At 47.0% G+C, this 25,882-nt stretch overlaps 8 protein-coding genes across 8 annotated transcripts; 5 read left to right on the top strand and 3 right to left on the bottom strand.

The window, feature by feature from the left end:
- Nucleotides 1–203: 203 nt before the first annotated feature.
- Nucleotides 204–1,197, top strand: BDW43DRAFT_292254 (Endoribonuclease L-PSP/chorismate mutase-like protein; the record flags this gene model as incomplete). The annotated part of the gene is made up of 4 exons (XM_032043702.1): nt 204–370; nt 469–482; nt 584–757; nt 847–1,197. Coding segments are annotated over 4 exons (497 nt in total), but the record flags the coding sequence as incomplete, so codon positions are not given.
- Nucleotides 1,198–5,886, bottom strand: BDW43DRAFT_292249 (C2 domain protein). The gene is made up of 5 exons (XM_032043701.1): nt 3,687–5,886; nt 3,437–3,622; nt 2,919–3,387; nt 2,247–2,831; nt 1,198–2,187 (listed from the first exon to the last, which is right to left on the bottom strand). The coding sequence occupies exons 1-5, from the start codon at nt 5,621–5,623 to the stop codon at nt 1,297–1,299; spliced, it is 4,068 nt and encodes a 1,355-aa protein (XP_031894945.1). The 5' UTR covers nt 5,624–5,886; the 3' UTR covers nt 1,198–1,296.
- A 282-nt stretch (nt 5,887–6,168) lies between these two features.
- On the bottom strand, nt 6,169–7,190 carry BDW43DRAFT_292246 (uncharacterized protein). Its single transcript, XM_032043700.1, has 3 exons — nt 6,910–7,190; nt 6,528–6,839; nt 6,169–6,459 (listed from the first exon to the last, which is right to left on the bottom strand). The coding sequence occupies exons 1-3, from the start codon at nt 7,030–7,032 to the stop codon at nt 6,430–6,432; spliced, it is 465 nt and encodes a 154-aa protein (XP_031894944.1). The 5' UTR covers nt 7,033–7,190; the 3' UTR covers nt 6,169–6,429.
- Nucleotides 7,191–7,326: 136 nt separating this feature from the next.
- On the top strand, nt 7,327–12,706 carry swr1 (putative SNF2 family helicase/ATPase (Swr1)). Its single transcript, XM_032039523.1, has one exon. The coding sequence runs from the start codon at nt 7,523–7,525 to the stop codon at nt 12,479–12,481; it is 4,959 nt and encodes a 1,652-aa protein (XP_031894943.1). The 5' UTR covers nt 7,327–7,522; the 3' UTR covers nt 12,482–12,706.
- Nucleotides 12,707–13,170: 464 nt separating this feature from the next.
- On the bottom strand, nt 13,171–13,960 carry BDW43DRAFT_231064 (uncharacterized protein). Its single transcript, XM_032039524.1, has one exon. It carries the CDS (start codon nt 13,643–13,645, stop codon nt 13,232–13,234), a length of 414 nt encoding a protein of 137 aa, XP_031894942.1. The 5' UTR covers nt 13,646–13,960; the 3' UTR covers nt 13,171–13,231.
- Nucleotides 13,961–18,214: 4,254 nt separating this feature from the next.
- BDW43DRAFT_292231 (uncharacterized protein) lies at nt 18,215–20,387 on the top strand. The gene is made up of 2 exons (XM_032043699.1): nt 18,215–18,757; nt 18,822–20,387. Exons 1-2 carry the CDS (start codon nt 18,630–18,632, stop codon nt 19,735–19,737), a joined length of 1,044 nt encoding a protein of 347 aa, XP_031894941.1. The 5' UTR covers nt 18,215–18,629; the 3' UTR covers nt 19,738–20,387.
- Nucleotides 20,388–22,317, top strand: BDW43DRAFT_292229 (NADPH:quinone oxidoreductase family protein). Its single transcript, XM_032043698.1, has 2 exons — nt 20,388–20,594; nt 20,667–22,317. The coding sequence occupies exons 1-2, from the start codon at nt 20,562–20,564 to the stop codon at nt 21,669–21,671; spliced, it is 1,038 nt and encodes a 345-aa protein (XP_031894940.1). The 5' UTR covers nt 20,388–20,561; the 3' UTR covers nt 21,672–22,317.
- Nucleotides 22,318–22,708: 391 nt separating this feature from the next.
- Nucleotides 22,709–25,720, top strand: BDW43DRAFT_292224 (NAD-dependent malic enzyme). Its single transcript, XM_032043697.1, has 8 exons — nt 22,709–22,931; nt 23,000–23,640; nt 23,700–23,903; nt 23,958–24,086; nt 24,135–24,268; nt 24,375–24,641; nt 24,709–25,076; nt 25,154–25,720. Exons 2-8 carry the CDS (start codon nt 23,275–23,277, stop codon nt 25,489–25,491), a joined length of 1,806 nt encoding a protein of 601 aa, XP_031894939.1. The 5' UTR covers nt 22,709–22,931; nt 23,000–23,274; the 3' UTR covers nt 25,492–25,720.
- Nucleotides 25,721–25,882: the final 162 nt, after the last annotated feature.

Raw genomic sequence — 25,882 nt, 5'->3', positions numbered from 1 at the left:
TATATATATAAGTATACTTACTCGTAGTATATATGTAGATCATGATGGCGATTATCTCCGATCTCGCCAAGAGAGAAAACTCCCACCAATGTCATGGGAGGGCTGGCTTATCTAAGCACGTACTCCTTTCCCGCGGAATACTACTAGGTTCAGTACTACTGTACTAAGGTATACTCCCAAATAAATAACCCCTCCTCCCCACCAATGTTGCGGACCAGCTCTCGCCTCGCCTTTTCTCGAATTTCCCCTTGTCTCGTTCTTTCCTCGTCATCTACGATCTCCTTCCCTCGTATCGCCCGAACTCAATCCCATATTCAAATCATAAAGATGTCTGGCATGACTCCCATCTCCGCTGCGGGTGCTTGTCCTCGTAAGTTCCCCCGCTCTCGAATTACCCTTAACCAAAGCCCTGGAAATCACACCTAGAAAACATGTGGAAGATCCAGCTAACAAGTGGATTCCTCACAGCTGCCGGCCCCTACGTAAGTTCACCAACCGGCCAGCCGACCGTGCCTGGCATCTATTCCTTCCTCACCCGAAAAGGGCGAATTGAACCTCATTGACCTTGCAATTTACCCTACAGTCTCAAGCCATCCGTGCCAATGGCCAGATCTTCGTCTCCGGTCAGATCCCCGCGGATGCCTCTGGAAACCTTGTTACCGGAAACATTGGCGAGTTGACACAGGCGTGCTGCAACAACATCAAGGCTATTGTTGAGGCTGCCGGTTCCAGCGTCAACAAGATCGTCAAGGTCAATGTGTGTATACCTTTTGTCTCCCTTCCCCTTTTCCTCCTTTCCGGATTTGAGCTACGGCAGGTTGTTGCTGATATTAGATCCTGTCTCAGGTGTTCCTAACTGATATGGCCAACTTCGCTGAGATGAACACTACTTATGAGAGGTTCTTCACTCATAAACCCGCTCGTAGCTGTGTTGCTGTTGCTCAGCTTCCCAAAGGTGTGCCTGTGGAAATTGAGTGTATTGCTCTAGAGTAATACACTCAATTTCAGATACGTGACATATAACCACAGGGCAATCAAATATGTTTATGGTTGGCTCGTTCCAGTCTACTACATCCATGAATGATCGCTTAACGATTATTAGTGTCTCATTATAAGTAGGAGCTCTCTAAATACAGGCCGAAAACTACCGGTAGACAACAAGTGCATCGTAACTTCAAGCAGACGGTGTGGGAATCATCATGTGCTGTGCATGTAAAATAGTCAAACGATGCTGAAACAACATTTCAGCGTAACAAAGAACAGGTGCAACCTGCAAGCAAGAGGTCATCATAGTAGTCATCGTCGTCCAAGAGTTCCCGTCATCCTCCCACCGCTAGCCATAAGGCTTTGTTTCACAATGGCATCTGCAGCTGCTGCAGCCGCAAGTCGCTCTTTCTGACGGCTTCGATCGCGCAGGTAGCCAGCGGCTTCTGGCCTCATGCGGAGGATCCGCAAGATCATGTCATCGTTTGGTTCGGCTTGGGCCTCTCGCCATTTCTCTTCCTTAATCTTCTTCATCGTTCCGAGGTTCCGTGAGAGCATGATACTCTTAGCTCGTCGAGCACCAGGAACGCCGAGGAATCCGCCTGATCCAGCAGATCCAAGATGGGCTGGCGCGGACACGCGGTTCTTATTTGCCTGTTGCCGAGATATGGTTGCTGAAGCCATTCTCTCAGAAGTACGAATGAGATTCTCGGTCGGTTCAAAGTAGAAAAAGTTCAAAGATTGGATCTCATGATACTTAGGCGACTTCAAGATATCAATCGAAACCCCGTTAGCTTCACCAGTTTCATCATCGACAGCATGGAAGAAATTCAAGAGTAGCACGAGCCAGCGTGAGACTATATCGACCTCCTGCATCGTAAGAGGTTTCTGATGAGATGGCTTGTCAGACAAAGGAGGTACAAGCAAGCACTCGATAGTACTGAGCACCTCCTTCCATAAGCGAGCCATAACCATTTTCATGGCCTCAGATGTTAGCGTCTTGTTCATGATTGCAAAGTTATCGTTAAAATAGTCAAAAAGCGGAGTCAGTGCATTTTCTACATCTGCGTTCGATGGTCCTGTGACAGTAGCTTGCGCCCGATTTCGGCTAAGAAAGTTGGAAACACTAGAGATACTGAGGCCTCGCGATAATAAGGATTTCAAGGTTCGACGAGACAAGCAGTGACTGATATACGCAGACAGCTATTTTTTTTGTGTTAATGACTATGTTTATATTCATTAGGGGTGTGACCTGGACTTACTTTCTCCGTGATTTTGCGCGTCATGTCCCTCTCGGTGCGCTTTAATGTGCGGAAAGCTTTACCGAAGTAAAACTGAATGTCGTCCCGTTCTCCTTCCATACTGACACGAAGCAGCAATCGCCCTTGTGTATCCAAATCGAGCCAATATTCTTTCGGCAAGAAATCACTGAAATGTAAAGGGTCTAGTTTAATCGATGTGCGGCCAACATAATCGTGATCTCCTACAGCGTCCCAGTCCCATATCGTCGCAATGATGTTCAGTGGCCCCTGCGTTGTGATGTCGACAGAATCGTCCCACCGCGGGTTGAGATTGTTGTAGATAATACGGGTTTTTGCTATGCGCTTCTGATACTCGTCCGTCAACACTACATAGGGGTCACTACCCCCATTCATATCGCAAGCTTTCAGATCTTCAGCTTCCACGACTTTTATCGTAAAGACATAGGTAGTTGATCTGCGCATCTTCTGCATCTGTGGAGGAGCATGCTTAATTATAACATCTGCACAGCCGTCAACGTTTATTTCCCGCTCTAGCTTGTCAAGCTGGATAAGGGCATATTCAACGTTGTTCAGTTTCACAAGCGACTATAGCATCGTCAACCATACGAGTCACATAAAAGAGGGGTAAAGCCAAATAAAAACAAAAGAAAAATTGACAAGGAACAGACGTACCTCTGGAAAGAACTGGAATGGTTCGATCTTCTCCTTGCTTGCCCACGCTTCTTTGGCGATTTGCATCAACTTTTCCTGGGTTGTTTGATTCATAGCGGCCTCTTGGTCTGGAGAGAGCCGATCCATTTCTCGTGCGAACATCTGTTCCAACGATTCACAGTATCTCGCAAGGCCAGTTGAAATCGACTTAGACAATGCAGTCATGAATTTCGCGTATTGGAAGTCATCATCCCACCCGAGTTGAATCATTTGCTCTACTACCTGGTTGAACGAGCGGAATACGTCTATAACGGAAACGCTGTGCCGATACTCCTGCGAGACCATCTCAGTCGAGTCATCGGCTCGGACCGTGAAGGCATCTTGTCTGACAGCTTGCTCAACCCACTCTGTAATCTTCTCGTCTGTCATACGGATCCAACGCCAGACAAAATCTTCCAGCAGATCCTCAACACGAAACGGGAAAGGAACACTGATTTCGCATTAGTACCGACATCTTATATTGACAGCGATTATCGTACCCAGAGAGTGCCTCAATGAAGAGTTGGCGTATAGCTGTGAATTGCTTATATAAATCAAACCCATCCTCCATTGGAATTTCTTCTCCTCGTAATTTGCCCTGTTCAACTATCCGAACCACCATCTCATGAGCATCTTCTGCAAATATCGGAAGCACATTGGAAAGCAAGATCTTGTACGGGTTGACCCTGCGTTTTGTGAGTGAAATGTATCGATAAACTAAAAGAATTAGCTGAGATAGCTGTATCTTACCCCATAATCTCCGGGTTATTTCGGTAGCGCTTCCTAATCTTTTGAGCAAGTTTTGTTATGGCGTCACAAAGCTGAATGATATGGTCGAACTCCCAGGTTTCTTGATCCACTGGAACATAATGCCCAAGGAGGTCTTGGTACTTTTCTGTTGCTTTCTGAGCGAGACCATCTCGAACATACGAGCGAAAACGGTCAATATCCTCTAGGTCCTCTGTGTAGTTGGGGTCAAGCTGAATATGATTCTCTAGGATGTACATTACAGGACCGATGGGGCGAGGCTTTCCTTCGTAACAATCCATCATGACATCGTATAATTCTCGCAGGAGTGCTTCATGGAGGGAGGAGAGTATTTGTTGCATTGAAAGCAGGTCGTGTATAGTCCATTTGTGCCGGTCGAAAAGGACCGAAGCCACGAAGCTGCTGCGCTTTTTATCCGATGATGGTGTCTCTTTGATATATGTAAATGCGGAATCAAGCGTGTCGAGATCAATCTCGTTGTCTACAAATTTCGATCGGATGACTTCCAGGAACAAGACTAGTCTAGAAAAATGCGGGATTCGCCAACGAAGACAAACTTCGTTCAAGAACTCGGCTGACTGCTTCGAGAGAAGTTTCATAGAAGACATTTCAGGCGTCGACTGTGTAGCTTCAATTTCGCGCTCTTTCAGGTCATGGCTCAAAATTTGGGCCAAGATATACCTATACATAGCTCGCGGATCCACTGGTATGTACGTGTATGTATCAGACTCATCAGATTCATTGTTATCATCGCCTAGAGATAGCGAACTGAGATCCACTGGTTGGTCGATTACATATGATATCGGCCTGTCGGTACTGACTCTTGACATATCCCCAGTAGTTGCATCGTTGTGGTCTCCGATATTTGCATTGAACTGGGGAAACGCACCTGGGGTGCTCTTTGCTAGCTCTGGGTTCGATTGTACGATAGCGAGCATCATTTGGGACAGCTCAGGGCCTTCACTTTTCCTCCAGCTTTCGTATGCCTCCTCGTTCTCGAAGTCTTCCTTGGACAACGTTTTCCGAGTATTAAGGCTGAGATGGGTTTGATAAGCTTTAAGGTCCTTAAGAGCCGCCTGAGCAGTCCAGACGTCCCGGTGTTTGTCGATGTCGGACTGCGCTTGGGCATTACTCGTATTGAAAACCCTTGCGATAAGTTGTACTAGAGGCATATCTCTCACATCATAACTTAGTGGCACCATAACTTCCACCGTGGATGGACTATTAGATTGCACGAGGTCTTGATCTTGAGAGAGGAGTTTATTCTCCAAGACCGATAATCGATTTGCCAGCTCTGGTCGTTCTTTCGCCCAGTCGTGATCTTTCAAAATGAGTGATATCAACCGGACAAAGAGTGCGACATGTCTGTCCACCATGAGTTTCCAATGATCATCATCCGGATCCTTTCCTTTGCCTAGTTCTTTGGTTGCATTCGAGTAGAAGATAAGGACAAGATCTTCGGCCCGACGATCCTTCTCCATGCGCTTCTTGAATGACTGCTCTTTTAGGGTGTTAAGAAAGGCGGCGAATGTTCTGACAACGAGCGGGTCCTGGTATTCCTTTCTTTTCTCTTTCTTGGTTAAGACCCCCGTCAACCTCTTCTCAAGTTCAGTTATGAAACCATGGGGAAACCTTGTGCTTTTTGAATCCCTAACAAGTGAAAAGTCGCTCATGAGATCATGAAAAGAGGTCGACGAGCGCTTTGGTCGCTGCAGGGGAGTGGGAACATTCTGCACGCGGCGTGAACGCGGTTGAAGGAGGTATGAAAGGTAAGCGACTCTGAGAGCATATGTGTAGGCTGCTGTGGAGCTCACGGGGCGTCGACGGGATCCAGAAAGGGTGCGCGTGTGGCGAGCTTCATTTTGAATGCTATTAACCCGTCGGTTGATGCCTCGGGGTTGATTAGATGCTGTCGACATGAGGTATATTCTCTATCCAAATGTTGCAGTGTTCAGGAGGGGAGGGAACGGAAAGCGAGACCATGGATGAAAGACAAAGATCGTACCACCAGCCAGCACAAGCCGACTGAAATAAGTCGCAGGATATTTGGTAGGTCCACCAAATCCACAAAATTGAGGAGGTGGGACAGGTACGAAGAGGGGGGAATTGATAGAAAGATCCCGGCGGGTAGAAGGGAAGAAAGGGGGTGTGTCTGTTGTTGCTGGCGGGAGGCTTCTGCAACCTGAAACAGAAAAAAGCTCCCCCAAACAACTGACGTAGTGAGGGCCGTCTAAATAAAATCTCGACTCGCACTATGCAAGCTGCCGCTCCGTCCAGCTGCGCTATTAATTCACTATGTAATTCTTTATAAGACGGGTCTACACCGAATTTATGGGTGCCCCCTGGTTAGTTGTTAATATTATTAATTCTATTTGGCGGGTCTCCCTTCAAATCTACTCAATCCTATTGCCTATATATAGTTGAGAATAAATAGAGAACATAGTGCAGTACAATGATCACGTAATGCCTTTATCGACGCTCATCTTCATTGATCCCTGACTGCCCTCATCTAGCTGGACTAATCTTACCATAGGGAGACTACGCACGCCCTAGATCAACTCGAAGTAGGGAGTGAAAGTTGAGGCCATTAGGTGTAGGGGAGCAGGTCAGCCGGTGAAAAGCCGCCCTCACACCAAACCCATCGACAATCAAACCTTCGATTGACGCCGAAAGAGAAAATCATACTATATTTATTTACACAACATAAGATAGCAATATCAACCAACTACCAAGAGTCCTCGCTGGAGTTGCGAGCCTAGGGTCAAATTTGTAAGCCTAACGTTCAGGTAAAGTGTAAGCTGGGGATATGAGCTAGAGACGCACCCGAACAGCATTAGGTCCTCCAAGTTCCTTCTCCAGGCCTTCCGGGTATGCTTTTGGAACGCTGGGCTTGTCAGGATAGTAATAGCTCACGACACCACAGAACCCCAGGAATGTTGCAACGAACACTCCTAGATGGAAGAAGCCCCTACGGGCCGTAACGTGAGTATACTGTTCAGGACTGAAAACCCCGAGGATTTCATTCTCCTCATGAACTGGTTCTCCAAAGTTCCGTCTTTCCTGTTTGTCCCACCAGTCGCCGTGAGGGTCTCTGAAGGCACGCTTAACGCGAGGAGGATTCTGATAATTGCCATTCTGTGTGTTGAACCCGAACAATGTCAATTGGCGATAAAACCAGCTGCTTATGTCATAAGGTAAATCATACCTGCAAAGGATCGTCAAGCTCCGCAGCCGTAAGAATCCGGCCTCGTGAGAAAGAGGCGCGAGGGGCGCTATAGCGAACTACCGCCTGGGGCAGACGCCGGGTCAAAATCCGCTGAGACAGCATCTATTTGTCGCCATTAGCGAAGGAAGCTTATAGAAGGGGTTTGCAGAGCACTCCGAAAGTGGTACTCACCCTTCTGCCGTGGATAGCCAGGTGGTGACAGTTGGCAAAGAATGGGTAGAAAGATTACTAGATAAGATGAAGTGAAAGCGACAATGACGAGTTTCGGATTAATTGGAGGTTTGCGGCAAGCGGTTCTTCGGGGCCTCAGGCATCGTTGCAGAGCTTGGGCCTGCGGGCGCGCTTACATACACGTCGCTCTGTACCCTTCGTCACAATAAGAAAAAACCACTTCTTCACCCAAACTTTACACTCGAGTTATTTTCCCATCCCCAGCCGCGCTACTGTGCTGATAACTATGCCAAATTTCTTGTGGCATTTTAACTCGTTTATAGCTATCCGTTGATGCTAAATTTCCCCGTTTCGACCGTGTCCTCGTTGGGAAAGCTGGGGTCAGCTGTGAAGAGGGCCCCTGTCTCCGTGGTTACAAGACATGCAAAACGGCAGCCCAAACGGCATTTCGCAACAAGATGAACGCGTGACCTCCGAATTAGAAACTTCACCTACCGATTTGCCTACTTCCGAAAATCTCGTTGATTCTGCAAACTGCGACTCGGTACTGGCGGAGGTTAGAGAAGACAAGATCGCAACCGATAATACGGCAGGGCCTCCATCAAAGAAGCGAAAACTTGCAGGAACGACTACTACTTATCGCTCTAGCCCGCGGCCAGCATCGCCTCCCTGGAAGAAGGCTGGTGTTGATGGACCGACCTCCTTCATCCAAGATGGCAGGCGCAAGTCTTCGAGAGTCAATGCGCTACCCTTCAAGGTTCAGCCCCCCTCGGACAAAAGACATACTCGAGTAACCCAGAACCAGACAATAAGTAAGGATGCTTCCCGTGGTGGAAAGCCGTCAGTGTCGACAACCCCATCGCGCTCGGACACGAATGGAAAGTCTGCTAGCGGCACAACAGCAATCAACGGATCGCCTAGAAGCCTGTCGATGAGAGGAGCAGGCGGAAGCCGACAATGTGTCTCACAGTCTCCGGCTCCCAAGGAAACCAATGCACGGACGAGATCTAGAAGCTCTGGTACCTCAACCTCTTTTCGAACCTCCAACGTCGGTCTTAACGGGTCTACTACTGTTGCGGCAAGTGGGGTGAGTGGCTGCGGGAAAGTAACAAAAGAGGTGGGAAATGGTGAAGGAGATGGTCATGGTCAGCGTGTCCCTAGGTTGCGAATCAAGGTTAAAAAGCCGTCTCTCGGTATTCAGCATCCTTCCCACGTCTTACCTCCTCGAAAGTACAATTCGTTCAGAGAATGGCTCGAGAGTGAGGATGGGAGGGTACGAGATGACGCAGTTATAACACCATCAGATGCGCTCGAGGAGGCGAAAAAGAGGCGCCTAATCACCGCAGCTATCGAGCCTGGCGGTCTTCTTAGCTCAGACGTATGCTCTGCTTATCTACCGGAGCAACAAGACGAACCACCCCCTCAATATTCGCACCAGGACCACTTTATGGCACACGCTTTGTATTTCAAGAAGCTTCTTGATCAAGAACATAGGCGTCACCGTCACACGGCAAGGCTTTTCGCTCAATGGTGCGCTGACGCGTGGAGGAAGCGCAACAAGGATCCAGAGGACATACTCAGGGAACAGCAGGAGGAGATGCGTGGGAAACGCAAACAGTTAGCCAAGGATCTCCAGAAGATGTTCGACCTAGCTCGTGCAGAAGTAGACCGAGTGCGTCTGGCACGCTGGGAAGAAGAACGAAAAGCAGAGGATCAACAAGCTTTGGACCGTGCAATAAAACAGTCCACTATGCTTTTTGAGAAAAGACGCATGGAGATCCTTGGAGAAACTGGGAGTGATGCTCCCGAATCTAGCGACGAAGGAGGTGAAACGGATGATATATCTCATGAAGGCTCAGACGGCGAAAGTAATATGTCATCTACAGAGTCGGAAAGTGAAGATGAAGGTGATATAGATGATGATGAGGGTTTAACAGCAGAGGAGCTCCGGTTAAAGTATGCCAACCTTCCCGCGCCCCATGATGATTCGGATGACGAGTCTCGGGCTTCTAGCGACACGGTCCAGTCCAGAAACAGTGAGACCTCACCGGTCGGTCGTCTTGCAGATAACTGTGGAGGCACTAGTTTAACTATGGCAGAGCTGTCACCAAAGCAAATCCAACTTGAGGATGTTGACCCGATGCTCATGGATGATAGTGACGAGGTGTCTACAGATATGGATGATATGAGCGAAAGTGATGATGGGGATTCTAATGATTTCGACACTGATGGTGAAAGTGATGATGGACCGGGGTTGCTAGGGTTTTTTTCTACCAACGATTCACCATTCAACGAGCTTGACGTTAACGATGATAATTCTGATGACCCTGTTGAAGCTAACAGCGGCCATGCGAAGATGGCATCTGATGATGAAGATGAGGGGCTGGAGGACTCGGATGAAGTCTCCCTTGTACCTAATGGACCAGCAAAGTCAGATGTCACACCCCAGGATGCCGCCGAGGATCCCCCGGTTGTTGACAACACTCCTACTGAGATAAAAGCTACAGAGGCTGAAATGACGGATCCATCGAATCTTGGCTGTTTAGATTCGCTGGATACCCCGGTTGAAACTACCCATACTGGGTCTCCAGAGGACATGGATCAAGAACCGCATGAGACTTATCAGAGTGGAGAGCCTTCTAGTGAAGCATCTCCGGGGACGCATGCTACGAAACCCTCCGAGCCTGAGTCTGTGTCGTCTTACGAAGCTCTAGGAGAAAAACCTGCTCAATCCACTGAATCTCCTGTCCCTGGATTGAAGACACCCATTCCGCATCTACTTCGAGGAACCCTACGAGAATACCAGCATTTTGGATTGGACTGGCTTGCTGGCCTATATACAAATCATATCAATGGCATACTAGCTGATGAAATGGGCCTTGGCAAGACTATCCAGACTATCGCATTGCTAGCACACTTGGCTGTGGAACATGAAGTATGGGGGCCACACCTTGTTGTTGTGCCTACAAGCGTGATTCTTAACTGGGAAATGGAGTTCAAGAAATGGTGTCCGGGTTTCAAAATCATGACTTATTACGGTAACCAAGAGGAGCGACGGCAGAAACGTAGGGGCTGGATGGATGACACGAGCTGGAATGTTCTTATCACTTCATACCAGCTAGTTCTGCAAGATCAGCAGGTTCTAAAGAGACGGAATTGGCATTACATGATTTTGGATGAAGCGCATAATATCAAAAATTTTCGCTCGCAGAGGTGGCAAGCGCTACTAACGTTCAGGACACGAGCTCGACTACTACTTACCGGTACACCACTTCAAAATAACCTAACAGAACTTTGGTCGCTCTTATTCTTCTTGATGCCATCTGATGGCGATGAGACAGGCATTGAGGGATTCGCGGATCTTAGAAATTTTTCCGAGTGGTTTCGACGTCCGGTAGAGCAAATCCTCGAACACGGCCGAGAGACGATGGATGATGAAGCAAAACAGGTCGTCACCAAACTACATACTGTTCTGAGGCCTTATATATTACGTCGTCTTAAAGCCGACGTCGAGAAGCAGATGCCCGCGAAATACGAGCATGTCGTTTATTGTAGGCTCTCAAAGCGCCAACGATTCCTCTATGATGGGTTCATGTCCAGGGCACAAACCAAAGAAACTCTGGCTTCTGGGAACTATTTGTCTATTATCAATTGTCTCATGCAGCTACGGAAAGTCTGTAACCATCCAGATCTATTTGAGACTCGACCGATTTCCACATCGTTTGCGATGCCACGTTCTGTGGCTACCGAATTCGAGACCCGAGAACTTCTCATTCGCCGACGGCTTCTCTTTGAGCACCCTCTCGACAGGCTTGATCTGGACTTCCTTAACCTAGTCCCTATCTCAAGGGAAGATACATCCCGAAGACTGGCTGATGACAGCACGAGACTCATGGCTTTCGGTCCTTTTAACGTGCTTCGCGAGCGGCAGTACCACCGAACTAATTGGGAGATGAACTTCAACGGCTCCACTATACAGTCAACATTGGAAGCACTAGAAAATGACTGTAGAAAGCAGAGAATGGCGGAGTTGGAACGGTGTCTGTATTTCGAGTCGAAGCGGCACGGTCGCCGTCCTGTGTATGGAAGTAGCCTCATTGAGTTTCTCACAGCTGACAGCAAACAACGGCCGACGTCAAATGGTCCGCTGCGGAAGCGGTCATTGGCAGACTGGCTGTCCAGTCGGTCGTCCGTTCTTGCCTCGATGCTTTTGTCCATCGAAGAAAGGGCACAGACCATGGATGGGTATATTCAGCGGTTTGCCTGTGTTACCCCAGCTGCGGTCGCCGCTGGAATCACTAAGGCAGCTCTGACTCCGATCGAGACCCGGCATTTAACCAAGAGGGAGAGATTCCCGCCCTACGACCCATTTCACGAAGCCCAAATGCGGCTTTCCATCGCATTTCCAGATAAGCGCCTCTTGCAGTATGATTGCGGTAAACTGCAAAGGCTCGATAAATTGCTTCGGGACCTTAAGGCCGGAGGTCATCGGGCGCTGATTTTCACACAGATGACTAAGATGCTTGACATCTTAGAGCAGTTCCTAAATATTCATGGCCATCGATACCTCCGACTAGACGGCACCACCAAAGTTGAGCAGCGTCAGATTCTTACAGATCGGTTCAACAATGATAACCGCATCCTCGCATTCATTCTATCCAGTCGATCCGGTGGGTTGGGTATCAATCTGACGGGTGCCGACACTGTGATTTTCTACGACCTCGATTGGAACCCCGCAATGGACAAACAGTGCCAGGATCGTTGTCATCGCATTGGGCAAACGCGCGATGTTCACATCTACCGGTTCGTCTCGGAATACACCATTGAATCCAACATCCTTCGTAAGGCCAATCAGAAAAGGATGTTGGACGACGTCATCATCCAAGAAGGCGAGTTTACCACGGATTACTTTACCAAGCTGGATGTTCGCGAGGTGATTAGTGATGACGAAATATTGGAGGGCCAGGATGAGGCTAGTGCCGCAATGGATCGTGTCCTCGAGAACAGAGTATCGGGCAGTTCTCGCGTCTTCGAACAGGCTGAGGACAAAGAAGATATTGATGCGGCAAAGAATGCCCAAAAGGAGCTGGAGCATGCAGATGATGGTGATTTTGAGGATCGGAGTGTCTCTCATAGTACCCCCGCTCAAACGCCAGCTCAGACCCAGGTTGGGACCCCGCTAGCCGACGAAGTTGGAACACCTGGGACTAGTGCGGACGAACTGGTAGATGTTGAGCCACAACCTTGCCACATCGATGATTACCTCCTACGATTTATGGAATGGAACTTGAAGGATGAACCGCTCGTTCTGCCCCCGGACAAGAGTAAGAAGAAGTCCAAGAAGGGCAAGGAACATCGTCTTCGCAAGAGACGCCGTTAGGACGACTAAAAGATTTAATCTATCACATCAGTGATTTGGTTCAGGAGAATTAGGACTCAAGATGTCTAATGTAATTGTATTTTTGCGATTGAATATTAAACTTGTGTCGCGGTTCAGTTCTTACTTCTCCCTGTCAAGGGAAAGGGAGAGGGAGAGAAAGGTGGGTGTGCATAAAAGAATACTGGCTGGAGTTTGGAGGCGTCCGTCATGGAAGGAAAAAGACTTCTTCTATCTCGCTTTGTAGATGTTTCTATTTCCCCTCTTTCTTTCTTTAATGTTTATCTGATGAAATGGTTGGGTAGTGGGATTTCATTTCTCTGAGCGCATTCAATTTCATCTCTACCGAAGCACTGAACTGTTTTGTGCTATTCTCTCTTAAGTTTTGGTCCAGTAGTTAGATGTTGGGTTACCCAGGCAGAGGGTTGTATGTATCAATACATCATGGATTTTGATGACCATACAGGATCACAATGTCATTGGCTCTTGTGGGTTAATAGTGCTCGTTTCAGCAAGAGTAGCGGTGTCTGGCATGCTACCTTTCCATGCAATGGTGAAACGGGTGAAAAATCTAGCTAAAAAAAGAAAAGGGAAGGATGCGTTTTCAACACAGACTAGGATCGCATCGTAGTTCGCTAACTTTCCGGGCAATTGATTGCTGGTCGTTTAAAAGGTAGAATACCTCCGAGCAATGCCATTCTAGCAGTGCTGTCCTCCGGTGGATTGTACTATATTTGGTCATTAGTAAATCGCTCATAGGAAGCAGACCAGTGAAAGTTTATGCGCAACATCGTTCTGAAACATATCCACTTGGATAGACACAAGTCTACGTCGTCGAGGTTGAGACATACCATGCCCGCGGTATCCACGCCTAGTAGTTGATGAGAGAGACCATGGAAGATCTGAGATACTAGTCCGACCATCTAAAGGAATCGTCTCCTTCGTGAATGTGGTCCAGACCAGTCCAATCTGAATGACTTTCGTGATATGATATTTGGCCAATGGGAAATATAGCAGGCAGAAACTGCCGAGAGTTCTTGCTGAACGGTAGCGTTGATAGGCTGGAGTCCAAACCGGTTGAACCATGGAATTTAGTTGGAGTCGACTGCCAAACCTTAGCAGGAAGTGCTGGGAGCACGGCTGTCTCCAACAACCACACAAGAGCATCCAGTAATGCCTTGGACACAACGCCCCACTGATCAGCCATCAGACTCCCAGGGGCTGGAACTGTATGGAGGAAGAAGAGCAGGCTGTCTCGGGAACAAGGAACAGCCGGGATGTAGATCCAGGTTCAAACTTCAAAAGATAGCTCGAGATGTGTGCCCAACCAAAGGGGAGCAGAGACCGTTTTTCTGTCTTGGAGGAAGGAGTTCGGCCGTTTCGGAGATGTGAACAGATCCGGAGGCTTCTCCTTCCTAGAACTTGACCTTTCGACAAGTCCATAATACTCATTTTGGTAATGATAGTTCACTGTCTGTGTCCTCCTTCTGGGGCACTAGTGACGGTGGTGGACTTAGTGAATTTAGTTTGCACGCGAAGACCGTTACTCCTGTACCAGTTGGAGCCTGGGCTTGAACTCTATATCGCTAGGTAGTTGGTCTGGTTTGGACTCAATGCCTACTATGATCTGCGGATTCGGATCCTTCGGCCGAATTGCATACCAAGTAGAGTACAGTAGGCCAGGTGGAAAGGAAGAGAAAGTCAGATTACTGGACCTATGACTGTCAATGAACCCCCATACCAATTATCACTGCCCATCCCTGCCTTGAAACCTTATGACGGCATTGCCATCTCGGAATCCATACCATTACCGCGGAGTTTATTCAGCACTATCAACAAAAGGAAAAGAGAAAGGGAAAGAAAAAGAATGAAGGGAAAACTTGGTCACAAGTTAGCATTATTAAAACCTTGAACCAAAATTCAATCGCCCACGTGGGTTATACTCATAAAGATCGAGGAGGGATTTGGGTGCTGGACGCATGGGGTATGGTCTCCGAGAGGCAGAATGGTGAAGTTCCTCGGGAATGGTCGCAAATCACGATCCTGAGTGCCGGATACCGAAGTTGATGCGGGTTCGACTAAGGCAAATCTTCTGCAAAATTCTACAAAATGGTTGATGCAATGACTTTGTACAGATTACTGAGTCAGTCTATGCATATGCACAAACAGCCAAACAAAATACATACTCCGTACCCTATCTATCTATATTTATACATATACTCCGTACTATGCATGGAGATACGTATGTACTTACATACATACATTCGGAGTACACGCCTTCTATTCCTCCGATATCGCCGTCGGCCAAAAAATATTACAATAATACCCCCCCAAATCCACTCACATCTCCCCAGCTATATGTAAGAGAATTCCAAAACTATCAAGTATCTGGCCTTAGCAGGTCAATCAGCGGAGGTGCAATGACAGCAAGACGATCCGGCATCAACCTGCCAAGCTATTCGCCGACCAGATTTCCGAGCCAATAATCCGACAATAATCCGAGTATTTGTGTAGGTAAATAAATGTCATTTTGTAGGTATAAGTATAGCTCGAGCCTTGAAGGGCCCTTCCCCCTCTCCTCCATCCTGCAGCATACGTAAACTCTTAAGCTTTCCACCCAGCCAGCCACAGACGCAGACATATGAGAATCACCCGTCGTGATAAACGTGCTTTGTACATCTCTATGCTTTCGAATTCAAGAACATTGAGATCTGCCTGCTGATGTAATTTGTGGGAGAATGGATGACTTTGATAGATAACTGGAGGCTCAGATTAACTCGGTCTCTGCAGGCACCCAAGCAAGGCACATGCAGCGGAGCATTGTGCAAGCGGCATCCCATGGTTCCAACCCTAACAAGGGAGAGAGTGTGGGTGTGGTGTATTACTGGAGGTATTAGATTGGTCTGCTATCGTATATCATACGTAATTTTAACTTTGCTAGCGTCAGATATTCCTCCTTGTTTCACAAAGAACAGTGTGCGAGGTTAGGGGAGCACAGTACAGGCACGATCAGCCTTATCAGAGCAAAGAGAAAAACAGCCTTCATGCTGCAGCGTTCGACCGAGGCAATTGCCTTGTAGATCAAGTTAGGTCAGGTGTGTTTTGGGATATTGCAACGTGGGGGCAGGCTAAAGGGTCCCGACCAAATCATGTTGAGTGATTGAGACTCGTTCCCACCTTAGTAGCTGGCTTGGTTGAATCCTGGAGCGTAGAATTAGTGAGGACCTTGGGGGAGATCAACCAGGAGTCGTCCCACTGCCGGGCGATTGATCGTCACTACTGACCTCCTCCCCAGATCGATGAGGCATCTCGTTAGGGGATTTGCGCCACTCCACTTCCGAAAGTAGTCCGACGATGGAGGCTTGCTTGCTTTATTTGATCTCTTTATCATCCTCTTTTTTATTTATCTGTCTATTTTTGATCTGGCTTGCCTTGGGAGGGGTGGTACTTACTCTGTACTATCTCCCTGCTTTTTTTCCCGCGTGATTGCCACTTTGCAGTCTCTCCAGAGTCCAGAATCCCCACTTCTGTCAAGGGCTAGATGGCTTAGTCGCGACACTATTCCCTTTCGCTTCCTGCCAGTGTTGTCAATAATGTTCAGGATCGGTCAATGAGATCATTTCATTCTATTTCATTTCAGATGTTTACTTTTCCCTTCAATTTTTTTCATCTCTCTTCCCCTCCGGCGGAAGTTAACCTCCGATTCTTCTAATGTAAACTTTCTTCAGAGAACCACATGGTTATCGAATGGTTACTAGTTTCCAACGGTGCACGCAGAGTTAATTTGCGCGCTGCGGTTCCTTGGTTTGGCTTCCGATCAGCCGCCGGGGATTGATCACTTGACCTGTTACGGGGTAGCATCGGCAAACAGCACAGTTAGAGAGAGAGGAATATTAAATTAATTCAAGCTTCAACCTCAAACTAAATTTAGGACGACGACGAGAGGGAGGAAAATTACGATCATATTGGTAAGGAGATTAAAGGACTATAATTTGCAAGTATACTCTGATCCTCTGTTAATAGTGATATCTCGCAACCATTTCTCTTCTTGCTCAGTTACTACCATTGCTATGAGACAGGGATAGTACAGACTATGATCAAACCAGTCAAGCCACATGGTTTTGTTAGACTTAGTGCGATGAGCCAAGAATGTCTTCTCCGCAGGTTGCTCCATCCAGAACCATTCCATTGATGATCTTTCTCCAAGTGTCACCCATGGAATGACAATGCATGGTTGAGGTGATCAATCTCCGAGTTTCAGGCTATCGGAACAGTTCCTAGCCGGTGTCACTGATTGTACTAGGACTTCGTTGGTCGCCTGAAGAATAGGTCCTTAATGGAAGTCGGGAGTAAATGGGATATCTTAATATGAACACCTTAAAGGGGAATATGGAAGAACATGGAATGTGTTCCGATAAGTATGTCTGTACTCATGTACCAACTACAGTACAGAGTACTACACTGCGGATAGAAATACGCACTAATACGGTGCCCACGTGCTGTATCTGTTCCATGTATCCCACCTCTTGCAGGTAGGTGGTTACTAGGTACGGAAAACTAAGGTTAGGAGAAGATACCTCAGTCTCTCTTCGTCTTTGGTCTACGGTACCGATTACAGTCCTGGAGGATCCGCATCCATTCCCGAATAGGCAGCTCCATGACTGCGCCAAGCGCTTAGTTTGGTTTAGCCCCTCTCCATCATGAACACAGAACGGAGGGATCACCCCTTAGAACGCCTACTCGGAGTAGATTCAAACCTGGTTAGTCTGTGAGGATCGCCCTATGAGACTGTTCTAAGGACTTTCAATTAATTTGGATTTGTATCCCCCCCTTGTCCCAATGGATGATTTTATCTTTGCTCAAATCTAAGAGGTGTTTATTTGACCCTCATGTATTTCTTGGATCAGTTTGAGTTTCAAGGACTAGGGAGGAAATATTTTCAAAAAGAAAACAAAAAAAAGGAAAAATATAGAGAAGAAATTATAAGGGGGAGGTAAATAGAGGAATCGTCCTCGAGTTGACACGAACAAGGGGCCAGAAGCATTTGACTGACAAACCCAGCACGCAATTGTAAAGCCTGCTGTATACTACATAAAATGAAACTATTGACGGGAGATAATTAGACAATCCAATAAGAAACTTGAAGAGATGGGGCCACCAAACGAGAGAGGGGGAGGGTGAAGGAAAAAAAAAAGAAAAGAAAGTCAAAAAAGAAAAAGGAAAAAAAGAAAGGAAAAAAGAAAAGAAAGAAAAGGGCTGATAGAGCGAGACACATTAATGAAAGATAATTGACTCATTCGGATAAGAAAAGAAGTACATAACTGTGGAAGCGAATGAAATTGTTATCATTGTAACTTTCATCATGTCATTATCTACTTATGTTTGCATACATATAGCCACTAAACATATCTATCGTATTGCGGATATAAAGAAGATGGCTATTACTCCAACCCAGACACACTGCCTCCCCAAAAAAAATTGATCGACAGAAAAAGCTTACTTTGAACCCTGGTGGCCTGCAGATTTACAACCCATGTAATTTAAATGAGTCAAGCTGATTCGGTACTCCTCGTCTATAACTTAATAATAATATACTAGATGACTGTATTACTAGTGGAATGACAGGACCCGAGGCACTGGAAGTACCACCTCCAGCAAACTGAAAACCCGAGTGACCGAGCTGCAAACCCCACCAGACTAAGGAAGTGATCCACTCGTTGGCGATGTCGTTCCCTGGGCATCGTCGTGCTGGGTAGATCTCCCTTCTCCCCGAATGAGCTGCTCGATGGGCACGAGCTTCTCATTGCCATCCCTCGACTTATCCACTTCTCCTCATAGCGTACTGCTGGTTGGAGCGGCGCACGCGCTTGTGGTGATCCATAACTCTCCGACTATGATCTACCAGTAATAATCTTGTAGCCCTGTACTTATATCGTACATCCCCCAATTTCTCCCATTAAGATACAATAGCCTCTTCCTTATCCTTCCGTCTTCGAGTTTCACCCCTACTCTTGCTTCAGAGCTTGGTCATATATATAAACTTTTACATCACCTTATTCTGCACACCCTCACTATCGATAGAATATCTTTCACTGTCGCTTCATCCGAGTTGTCTATATCAATCAGAGCAGGTCAAGAATAGCAATTGGAAATGAAGAATACAATCCCATCGGACGTGTGGGAGAGGAAGAAAGCATTGATCGCTAAGTTATATAAGGACGAAGAATGGCCGCTTAAACAGGTCATCAAGCAGATTCGCTCAGATGATTTTAATCCAAGGTGAGATCTTCTACCCGGAATATTTTTTACTCACGGCTGGTCTAACCTGCTGTTCTGTCTCTAGTGAGACTCAGTTGCGCAGTAGGTTAAAGAAATGGCGTGTTACCAAACCATCTCGCCAGACTCGGAAGAAGTCCCACGATGACCAACACGACGCCAATGGAGATGGGAGTAGCCACGAAGCAGGGTCTCCAAAGGATGAGACCCCGGTTTCCCCCAAGACCCAGCTGTACCCAACACAGAAACCAGTTACAGTATCATCCTCTACCGAGCCAGTCTTTTTTATGGCCGATGGAACCTATATGCATCATGATCTACCTACCACAGGGCCATTTAATAGCCATGGTGCCTCCAACGCCTGGTCTCAAGATCGGGATTCGTCTGTGGTAGTTATTCCCAACTCTAATGCCTTTGAGCCATCTCACGCTTCTCCTATGGTGGATGGCGTTTTGCTTGACTCGACATCATCAATAGCCCCTTCTTTCCAAAGCCCCCCTTATGCGATGACAGCTGGCTCATGCATTGCGACCCCGACAACCGCCGCAACAGAGCCCATCAGTTGGGCCGTTCCTCATTGGTACCCGATGCATCTAGAGGCTGGGGCTCAGCCTTCGTCAATGCCATACTACACTACTGCACCTCTAAGCCCCCCTATCGATCCGGCAATGCAGATGGTTCCTCACCCTCCTCACCGGGTATACTCACCCCCCTCGCCAGGGTGCTCATTCTCACGTGAGCAGGTGTTTGATTTGCACGAAGCTACAAAGCCATCTATTCGTGCTATGTCTGTCTCTTATAGCCCTGGTACCGCTGGCGGCCACCCAAGGCCCAACCAGAAAGGAAGACAGCCAGCAGCGCTTGAGAAAAAGACGTCTCTCCCATCTAAGCTGTCAAATCATCCTCCGGCTGGACTAGTGACACCTCCTTCCCCATTCTTTTCAGGCGGGCACCCTGTGATGTGTGCGACCTTTCCTTATTAATCTGAACTCTTTATATACAGATCTCTCGACATTGATTGTCGGTCTGCTTACCTTTTTGCATTTCATAACCTGTACTTACATTGCTATTCCCCCAATGTCTTGGGTAATATGTTATCATGCATGGCTCGTCCCTTTCTTGCCTTTTTCTTATCCTTCCATTTTGTTGTCTTGACTTATTTGTCCCATGTGTATGACATTTGAAAAGGAAACAGGTGGGATCAATGTTTATAGGGGTGGTACGCAGATGAATGATGCTGCATGGTCTCAGCAGGTCATGAGATCCCTGGCGCAACGGGATGTATTACAGGGTCAGAGGAGTGTTTCTTGATATCCATGAGCAAAGAAGGAGTTAAGGTGTGTTTATGCATACGTTGTACATTTAGGTAATCGAGTCAATACTGGTTGTCAATTTGGGTTCTGAGGCATTGGACTTGGTGATTTCATCAATGCTATATTCTACTTTGATTTGGAGCATAAACCGTTGATATGTGCCATATGTAGGTTATTAAAATTTTGTGGTTTTTCTAGTGAAGCCTTGAAAATGGTGGGGGCTAAGTTTAGGAAGAAGAAATGAGATAATCACTAAACTTTCTATGGATCTGTATTATTCCGACAACGGACCTCGGCAACTATCTTGGTAAGGCGCGGGGAAGCTTCCCTCCTGCTTTGAATATGCAAGACAGGCTTTGTCTTTTGGTGGAATTGATCCAAACTCGCTGACGAGATTTCTCTCCTTTATTAATCCTTTACACTCGTCCTTTCCTTTCCCCTTAGGTTCTGCTCGCATACTATCGCCGTTGCATTGTATCTGACTATCCATCAATATGCGTGCTATCCAAGTTAAAGAATATGTCAAGGTAAGCGATCTATGGTTTTACACCTACGTAATCTTCCAAAATGTAGCCTTATTGATGGTTTTACTTAAACAGGGGCCTTTGGGTCTCCAAGTTTCCACACTTCCCACTCCGTCCCCAGCCCCGGGTGAATACCTAATTGAGATTCACTCCGCAGGTACCAACTTCTTCGATCTCCTTCAAATACAAGGCAAATACCAACACCAGCCTCCGCTCCCGTGGATCGGAGGCGCTGAGTTTGCTGGGACTATTCTAGCTGTGCCAACATCTAAACCCGCCTCGCAATTGCGCTTCAAAGTCGGCGATCGAGTCTTCGGCGCGACCCAGGGCGCTTACGCTACCCACATCCTCGCTCCTGAACACGCCCTACTCCCTGTCCCTAACGGATGGAGCTTTGAGGACGCAGCCGGTCTCTTCGTCACGGCACCTACCTCGTTTGGCGGTCTAGTACACCGAGCAAACGTTCAGCCGGGTGATTGGGTCCTCGTCCACGCCGCCGCCGGTGGCGTCGGATTGGCTGCCGTACAGGTTGCGAAGGGTAATGGTGCGACTGTAATAGCAACGGCTGGTGCGGAACGCAAAAGACAGATTGCACGAGAGTTCGGGGCTGACTATGTCATCGATTACCGCAACAAGGACTGGCCTGAAGAAGTGAAGAAGCTGTGCGCGCAACACCGAACAGGCAATGGGAAGGCAGGTGTGGATATTGTGTATGATCCTGTGGGCATGATCGAGGCCAGTTTGAAATGCGTCGCGTGGAATGCACGCCTGCTGGTTATCGGATTCGCGGCGGGCAAGATTGAGAAGGTCGCATTGAATAGGGTGCTACTGAAAAATGTGAGCATTGTTGGGCTGCACTGGGGACAGTACGCCAGGTTTGAGAAGGAGACTGTGGGTTCAGTGTGGAATGGAATCTTTGACCTCGTGGCTCAGGGAAAATTTAAGGGGACAGCGTTTAAAGACGAAAGCTTTGTCGGATTGGAGAGTGTTCCTAGGGCATTGCAGGCGCTTGGAGGCAGGGAAACCTGGGGTAAGGTGGTTGTTAAGGTCATTGATGACGAGGCAAAGAGTAGGCTGTAATCTTTATCTTCCAAGCGTTCAATATTGAAATACTCAAGGTTTAACAAAGATATATACATTAAGGTACTATTCTTATTCGCATACTGTAGGTGCACAAGGAGTCATGCTCTCGTAAGAGATAGAACGCAAGCAACATGAACTATGAAGGCCCTGTACCTTGCTCTAGCAACTGAAACTGGAATGAAATCCCTACAACCCAACTCCAGCCAGGACCACAGTCACAGGACGTGACATGTGGTGGCTGTCCTTCTTAATGAAGGGCCCGTAGTAACATCTGGTGTTCCACCTGTCCATATGGAGTAGTGGATCAAGTAGACTTGAGACAGCTGGGTTGTATTGTTGCGATCCCCAATGAAACAATATTAGAATGGGGTTTAACATCCAGCCCTGGCTTGAGCCACTAGAATACACCTAGTCCAGACACATTAAGGACCTTGATTCTGCAATCTGAAAGCTCTGTAGGCACCGTCCGTATCAGTATTAGATCCGGATGCTGCTTGTATGACGTTTATTCTGCTGTCGGCGAACGTGAGTAATGTTGCTGATTTTCTGAGATAGAAATTTTCAACGATGAGGGGCAGAAGTTTTGTCCTTCGGTTAGAGCTTAGTCATCAAGAAATATTTCATTTACCCCTTTGAGAGGAGTACACAGGTCAGGTGGACAGTAAAGTAGATGAGTTAGGCGCCCCACATATCTTGGCGCTCAGAACGGTCTACCTCAGCTATTAGATACTGTAACATTTCCTGTGAAATTCATTCTCATCATTGCCGTCCACAAATAAGTTTTCATTTTAAGTTATTCTCTAACTAGATTACTTGAAGGATCTTTTTTTCTTGCTTTTTATAAAATGGACCGTGACGATATTTCAATAAATTGAAGAGAAGATCCTACAGAGTCTGTTAGGGTAGAGAAGGTAAAAGAATAAACAGTTTCTAAGTGCTTGTTAACTAATTGCAATGTACCTTCTAACTACTTTAAAAGTACTTAGAAACTATTTGTTCTAACTGGAGGTATTTATCTATTAAGCTGGCTGGTTATAAGCTGCTAATTAAAACTTGTAAGGTACGAGCCAGTTGGTTTGCTAACCCCATCACATGACTAGTTTCGGTCCACCTTGGCGTCTGAACGCGCCTACATGACCTGTAACCTGTTTGAAGAGTCGTCGCCATGTGACTTACGGCAGCAATATGACGGATAACAAGGCAAAGTCATTACCATGCCTGTCGTCTTATGTTTCTGCTCTACAGTTATTTCATATGGTATAGCGCTCCATTTAACTATATCAATGAACTTGATAGTATTGACATTTTACTTTGATATTAACTAGTACTTACTTACTGTACCGGGGATTGGGGTTTCCCAGTTACCTACAGTGGAACCATTGATGTCCATTTTACAACATGCTGATGTACTACTCGAACAAACAATTAAATTTTTTCACTTCACTACACTACGTCATCGGCACCGTCCACCTCCCCAAATGGTATCATCCCAAGAACTACTTTTTTTATATGTTCTCAAGATTAAGAATCCCATTGTCAACAACGAATCACCGATTGCTGTAGCCCTTGCATCTAAAGCGCAGTGATTTGCATATTGAGCATGCCTACGCCCCAGCACCAGTCCAAATTTAGACATCTCCCACGTGCAGCTTCTGGACCTTTGGAGTGTCCCTACGAGGTGAATGCTTTCATCCTCGATTGCCAAACGCCCAGAAAGTTCAGTGTACTGATCATCAGGTCACAGGGTAGGAATGTCATCGCATCGTGCCAGTTTAATAAAGGTTCTGCATTCACTCAGGAAGAACGGAAGACGTTCAAGCTGCATGGTTTATTACCCCCGAACATCCAGACTTTGGAGGAACAAGTCCAGCGGGCATTTCATCAGTATCAGAGCCGCCCCGATGCTTTAGCGAAAAATACCTTCATGGCAAGCATGAAGGCGCAAAATGAAGTTCTATATTATAAGGCATGTTCATATAACAACAGCTTCCTTTACAAGGCCAATTACATGCTAACATGTGAAAGTTAATACAAACTCATCTGAAGGAGATGTTTGGTGTGATATATACACCCACAGAAGGTGATGCAATTCAGAACTACTCCCGCCTGTTTAGAAAACCAGAGGGTTGCTTCCTAAATGTCGAAGATCAGGACAGGATTGAAGAATGTCTTTCCAATTTCGGTCGTGGTTCAGACATCGACTATGTCGTTGTCAGTGATGGCGAAGAAGTAAGAAAATACCTCTTTGACTCGAAAGAGCAATTCTCACGGATTTGATTGTAGATACTGGGCGTTGGAGACCAAGGCGTGGGGTCCATATTGATATCTGTGGCCAAATTGGTTCTCACGACCTTATGTGCTGGCATCCACCCTTCTCGACAGTTGCCTGTGGTCTTGGATTGTGGCACAGATGTATGTTTCCTCACTGCAGCTTTTGAGTACCGGGCTAATTGAAAATAGAACAAAGATCTACTCAATGACGAATTGTACCTGGGCCTTCGGCAGCCGCGTGTCAGGGGCAGGAAATATGATAATTTTGTTGGAAACTTCGTGGCAACTGCCAGAAAGATGTTCCCTAACGCCTACATTCACTTGTTAGTATCGACATAGACTCCCCATCCGTCTCTTTTGACTACTTGTTTTTTCCTCCCATAGCAACTTCTTTATCTCTCCGTCTCCATCAGACTGATGCCCATGTAGTGAAGACTTTGGCCTCCATAACGCCAGAAGGCTTCTGAATCAGTATCGGTCGCATATACCCTGTTTCAATGATGATATTCAAGGAACTGGATGTGTGACTCTAGCTGCGTTAATGACGGCTTTCCATGTCAGTAATACTAAGCTGGCGGATGTTCGTGTAGTTATCTTCGGCTCAGGATCAGCTGGTACTGGTATTGCGGAACAAGTTGCCGATACTATTGCCACAGAGACTAGCAGAACAAAGCAGGAAGCGTTGAGACAGATATGGTAAGCCATTCTAGGAAGAGCGGAGAGGTCTTACCATGGTAGAATCGGCGCTGATCTCAAGGAAAAGGTGCCTGGATAAGCCAGGTATTTTGTTGAAGTCTCTTGGTGATCGACTTACAGCAGAGCAGGCACCGTTTGCACGGGATGACAAAGAGTGGCCCAAGGAAAGAGCTACAGATTTGCTGTCAGTCGTGAAAGAGATAAAACCGCATGTTTTGATCGGCACCTCGACAAAGCCGAAGGCCTTCACAGAGGACATTATCCGGGAGATGGCAGAACACGTCGAGCACCCTATTATCTTTCCTTTAAGCAACCCTACACGTCTGCATGAGGCTTCTCCAGAGGACATCAACAGCTGGACGGATGGTCGAGCGCTAATCGCGACGGGGAGCCCATTCCCCCCTGTTGAACGTAATGGAATTAAATATGAAGTCGGTGAGTGATATGTAGTCATATACTACGACAAACAAACTGGCTTCATTTCTGGCTGACAGGTACCTTGCCCGGAATAGCGGAGTGCAACAATTCAACCTGCTTCCCCGGTATAGGCCTTGGGGCGGTTTTATCTCGGACGCGAATCCTTTCTGACAAGATGCTGGTGGCAGCAGCCAAAGCATTGGCTTCTCACTCTCCGGCACTGCGAGATCCAAACCGGGCACTTCTGCCGGATGTCGAGAATGTACGTGAAATTAGTGTGGATATAGCTCGGGCGGTCATCAAGACAGCGACCAAGGAAGGACATGCCCAGGAAGAGGGAATTCCCGAGGATGATGAAGATCTAGAAAAGTGGATACGAGTGCAGATGTGGGAGCCCCTTTACAGACCGCTTGTTAAGGCAGGACAACCGTGATTTGCAGAATAGCCTGTAGCCCTCGTATATTTCTCTCGGGAGTTTTTCCAATGGGACAAAAAGCGAGAAGTGAGCACGAAGAGGGTAAAGTAACAGTGTGGATGGACCCGAGGATTATGGAGCTATGTACTTACAGAGCAAACGGAACCCGATATTTCGTATATGGGAGATTAATGATCCACTGAATGGAGGAACCTCTTGATAGCGAGTAGTAGTTAGCTAATGTATGTATGTATGTATGTATGTATGTATGTATGAGTAAACTATGCACTTGTGTACAGTGGACGCAAGCGTGGCTTTGTGGCTGCGCCCGCTTCACGTGGGCCCTTTTTGTCCAATGACCGTGGTGTATATTGTCTTTTGAAGTCATGTCCCTTAACAAATCTTCTTG

This window comes from Aspergillus alliaceus (genome assembly GCF_009176365.1).
Source record: "Aspergillus alliaceus strain CBS 536.65 unplaced genomic scaffold BDW43scaffold_70, whole genome shotgun sequence".
Taxonomy (NCBI): domain Eukaryota; kingdom Fungi; phylum Ascomycota; class Eurotiomycetes; order Eurotiales; family Aspergillaceae; genus Aspergillus; species Aspergillus alliaceus.
This window is presented reverse-complemented; position numbering and strand designations above follow the sequence as displayed.